Raw genomic sequence first — 1,951 nt, forward strand, 5'->3', positions numbered from 1 at the left:
AGCAGGAAGAACGCATTCCGGGCCGAGGTGCAGAAGTTGGTGCCGTAGACGGCGATCTGGAGCGGAAAAACCGGGCAGAGGAGAGAGAAACGGGGCTGCACTGAGTCCACTACCCAGGGGAGGGTGCAAATCCCACCCTGGAAGCGCTTCCTCATCCACTGCCGGGTCAGGCATCACAGGGACCCGGAGCTGAACACCTCCACCCACACAGGGTCCTCCCCAAAGCCACCAGGATATGGCTGAGGGCAAGGTTTTCCAGCTGAACAGCTGGAAAACACCGCAAAGCTCTGTGTTCCCGTGGCGTCGGGAGACACAATTCCCAGGGAAATCTCCGAGCCATCCCCATGGCAGCCCCAGCCCTTCGAGAGCGTTGGTTTTGGACGACTCTCACCATGATGTAGGCGTTCCTGTTGAGGAACTTGATGAACTTTTCCAGGCACCAGAAGCAGCACTTGAGGCAGCTCAGGAGGAACTTGGCAAACTTGTTCTCGGCAGCTGGAGGGCGCAGGGAGAGGGGTCAGTGCAAAAGCCAGAGGGGCCGGATCTTCCAGCAGCAACTCCAAGGTCCCTGGTGAGACCTTGTTGCCGCAGCGTCCCCCCAGGCCCTGTTCTCAGCCCTGCTGGGGCCCAGACTGCTCTTCCCACGCCCCCACGCGCTGTTGACATTTCCCGATGAACGGCTGCACGGCACAGAACTCCCTGGCACCGGCACGGGCTGGCTGAGCCCGCAGCCACGGCACGTCTCTTGGCTCCTGCCCCGGGAAACACTTCACAGAATCACGGAATGGCTTGGGTTGGAAGGGGCCTCGCAGCTCATCCCATTCCATCCCCCACCACGGGCAGGGGCACCTTCCACTGTCCCAGGTTGCTCCAAGCCCCGTCCAGCCTGGCCTGGACACTCCCAGGGATGGGGTAGCCACAGCTCCACTGGGAATTCCATCCTCACTGCCTCCCAGGGAGGAATTATTTTCTTTCTTGGAGAAAGAGGCAGCTACGGGATTCTAAAAGGAAAATCCTGATTCTCTCCTGAAATACCGGATTGATTCCCCTGGACTTTAGCCCCGAGCTCCAGCACCGAGGGATGCGGCAACAGCCAACCCCACTCATCTCCCCATTCCCACCCCAACCCTGGTACCTTTCAGCCGGTGGTCCAGGTACTCCAGTGTGACCCTAATGACCTGGACAATGGCCAGGACTAGCGAGCCGAAGGCCAGCGAGCCGGTGTGGTACCTAGGGATGGACCGCCCTGGTTAGAAGGGCACAACCTCCTGGAGCTCCCGGCCACCCTCGCGGGGATGGACGCACCGGAGCGCGCGGCCGAAGGCGGAGAAGAGCGGGAAGGCCGGCATGTCGTCGGGCTTCTTGAAGGCCCAGTAGTAGGAGGCGAAGGCGCCCGCCAGCGTCACCTGGCCCAGCGCGATGACAAAGTTGGCGAGCCAGAAGAACATGAAGACGTTGAAGAACTGGAGCACGATGAGGTACTTGTGATAGGCGGTCTCGCCGCCGTAGAACGCGAAGAGGCACTGGGCATCAGGGCACAGCTTGGTGACGTTGCTGGTGTTGAAGGTCTGGAGAGAACACAGGACACCGCCGGTCAAGCCAGAGCGACCCCCATGGTCACAGACCTCATTATCCCATTCAATTGTCCAGAAGCTCAGACCAAACTCTGCTCAGGGCAGCGACAGCTCAAAAGGAATGAACAGTCCAATGCACCCCAGCTCAGAAAGGTGGAATTCCACTGGGAAGAGGACTCCAGGAATTTCTCAGGCAATAAAGATTCTTGTCTCTGACAGGTTTTGAGTTTCCTGAGGTCCTCACCTCGGGATTGCAGGTCTGCCCAGAGAAGGGGCACGTGGACTCATTGAACACCTTGTAAACAGCCTCGTTGGAGGTAGACAGGAAGCTGCGGGTCACTGTTAAGGAGAAGACGTTCTCCCAACCCACTTCCCTA

General features: G+C 59.3%; 1 protein-coding gene across 1 annotated transcript in view; it reads right to left on the reverse strand.

The window, feature by feature from the left end:
• Positions 1 to 1,951, reverse strand: part of SLC44A2 (solute carrier family 44 member 2) — a gene marked incomplete at its 5' end in the record, with an annotated part of 9,151 nt that overhangs the window by 4,313 nt on the left and 2,887 nt on the right. Inside the window, 5 exons of the mRNA XM_017731633.1 lie at positions 1 to 56; positions 392 to 495; positions 1,136 to 1,230; positions 1,306 to 1,568; positions 1,819 to 1,903. The exon at positions 1 to 56 is cut by the window's left edge and continues 8 nt beyond it. Of these exons, the coding sequence (XP_017587122.1) occupies positions 1 to 56; positions 392 to 495; positions 1,136 to 1,230; positions 1,306 to 1,568; positions 1,819 to 1,903 (603 nt within the window). The remainder of the gene's footprint in view (positions 57 to 391; positions 496 to 1,135; positions 1,231 to 1,305; positions 1,569 to 1,818; positions 1,904 to 1,951) is intronic.

This window comes from Corvus brachyrhynchos, unplaced genomic scaffold (assembly GCF_000691975.1).
Source record: "Corvus brachyrhynchos isolate BGI_N302 unplaced genomic scaffold, ASM69197v1 scaffold704, whole genome shotgun sequence".
NCBI classification, from domain to species: Eukaryota; Metazoa; Chordata; class Aves; order Passeriformes; family Corvidae; genus Corvus; species Corvus brachyrhynchos.